The sequence below is a fragment of the Fukomys damarensis genome, unplaced genomic scaffold, assembly GCF_012274545.1.
Source record: "Fukomys damarensis isolate Sample0158 unplaced genomic scaffold, DMR_v1.0_HiC HiC_scaffold_19, whole genome shotgun sequence".
NCBI lineage: Eukaryota > Metazoa > Chordata > Mammalia > Rodentia > Bathyergidae > Fukomys > Fukomys damarensis.
Window position 1 is genome coordinate 21,482,548 of NW_022900931.1, and position 2,097 is coordinate 21,484,644.

At 49.9% G+C, this 2,097-nt stretch overlaps 1 protein-coding gene across 1 annotated transcript; it reads right to left on the reverse strand.

Annotated features, from left to right (window-relative positions):
• Positions 1-2: 2 nt before the first annotated feature.
• Bhlhe41 (basic helix-loop-helix family member e41) lies at positions 3-2,068 on the reverse strand (the record flags this gene model as incomplete). Its single annotated transcript, XM_010616100.3, has 5 exons — positions 1,725-2,068; positions 1,523-1,586; positions 1,103-1,210; positions 683-794; positions 3-262 (listed from the first exon to the last, which is right to left on the reverse strand). Coding segments are annotated over exons 1-5 (606 nt in total), but the record flags the coding sequence as incomplete, so codon positions are not given.
• Between the last annotated feature and the right edge of the window lie 29 nt (positions 2,069-2,097).

The following is a 2,097-nucleotide window of genomic DNA, read 5'->3' on the forward strand; positions in this document are numbered from 1 at the left end:
TCCAGGGACCCCACGGGGGCGGCGGCCGGGGCGGCGCCACCGCCTTTGCTCAGAGGGACCTGTTGAGTCAACAGCTGGGGGGTGGGCAAGAACTGGGTGGCGACGGCGTGCAAGTGGTTGATCAGCTGGACACACCGCGGCTCCCTGGGTGTCCAGCTCTCAAACCGGGCGAGGTACTGCAAGACTTCTTTGGCGCATGTTTGAAATCCCGAATGGAAAGCATCCAAGTCAGACTGAATGGGCGACTTCAGCGATCGCTCCCCTGGGGCGAACGGGGTGGGGGCGGGGGGCAGAGAAATGGAGGCGAGAAGAAAAATACCGACGTTAAAACATCTGCTTATCACGTGGGCCCTGCACTGACTAAAGTGCTCTCGGTTTTTCCTCAGTATTCCAGTGATATAATCCACCGGTTGCCGAGAGAAAGGGGGTGGCGGGGTCAGGGAGCCGCGCGGGGAGGGGGGCGCTCTCCTCCCCGCTGAAAATCCGAAGTGGAGAGGGCGCAACCGCCACTTTAAATAAAAATCTGATTCCCCTGAGTCCCCGCAGCCTCTTGAATGCTTCGGGAAATGGGCATTCTCCAGTGAACGGAAAGTATACGCAATTTTCACAAGTGAGAGTGAGCCCGGAGAAGGGGGGAATCTTACCACACTGCCACCTTATGAGCTGCCCTGAACTGACTTACCATTCTGTAAAGCAATTATCTTCTGATGCTGCTGCTCGGTTAAGGCTGTTAAAGCTTTTAAGTGTTTCAAAGTTAATTCCAAGACTACTGCTTTCTCCAGATGCCCAAGAGTCTGCAGTGTGCAAAAGAAAAGGGGTGCTTGGTTACTTAGAAACAGGCTTGATTGGCTCTCCATTGAGCACAGCAACTCAGGCAAACACCCTGAAAGAACTACTATTCTTAACACTTCTTGAGCTTTCCTCAAGGCAGGTCCTAAATGATGTCTTGCCCCATTCTAAATCCGTGGGAAACTCTGTACATCATAGCACAAGTTGTAAGTCAGGCCTCTAATATTTACATTTATCCCTGTATCTCTGGGAGTCCTACCAGGCTATTAAAACGCCATTGGAGAGCATCAAAGAATGAAAATGTGCATCTTACTGTCAATTTCAGATGTTCAGGCAGTAAATCTTTCAGTTGTGCAATGCATTCATTAATTCGGTCTCTTCTTTTCTTTTCTATTAATCTGTGCGGTAATTTGTAGGTATCCTTAATACGTGAGCAGTGGAAAAGAAAAAAACAGTAAGCTAAACATTGACTCAGTAGCTGTAACCACCCCCCCCATACTATGTTATAAACTATGCCCAGGAAACCTCTTTACTCTGGACTGTTTTGAACTGCAATTTAAATTCAGGTATGATGTTTAATATCCCCCTGAGAGTATCCAGTAAGCCACTTAAAATTCACAATTGGAGAAGCTCCGGGACTGGAATATATTTTCGGGCAGAGCTTCATTTCGAAATCAATGGCCCTAATTAACTATCCGGCAGGGTATGGGAAACATCGGAAACTTACACTTACCTTGCTGTCGTCTCGCTTCATGCTCCTTTTGGGTTTACACATATACAAAGAGGAATAGTCCAATCTACAAAACATAAATCAGCATCAGGCACCCATTGGCAGGGGCTCTGCCCTAACCCGCTCCATACCACTTTCTGGAGGAAAAAAAAAAAAAAATCAAACCGGAGCCCAGGCAGATATTCGCAACGGTGCTGCACCTTACCCTATAAAATCTCTGTGTTCCAGTAACTGTCTCTCTTGCAAATGAGGAATTCCTTCGTCCATGTTCAATCGCTGTCCGGTTCCTCTGTTTCGATTTTTGGGGCTCTGTTCTATAATCTGTGGGACGGTAGCCTTGGGAGATCTTGGGGGCAATCTGTGCGTCTCCTGTCTCTCCCTCCCTCTCTCTCTCTTCCTCTTCAGTGCAGTGTTGAGAAGTGTGAAGCAGTTGATCCCCCACCCCACCCCCCCGCGCTCGCGCGCACACACACGCACACGCACACACTCGCGCCGGCCCCACTGCGCTGGTAGTTTGCTCTCACTCCGGGCAGTGTTTGGCCACAGGGCACGCGCGTCGCCGGCCAGACCAGCACCCA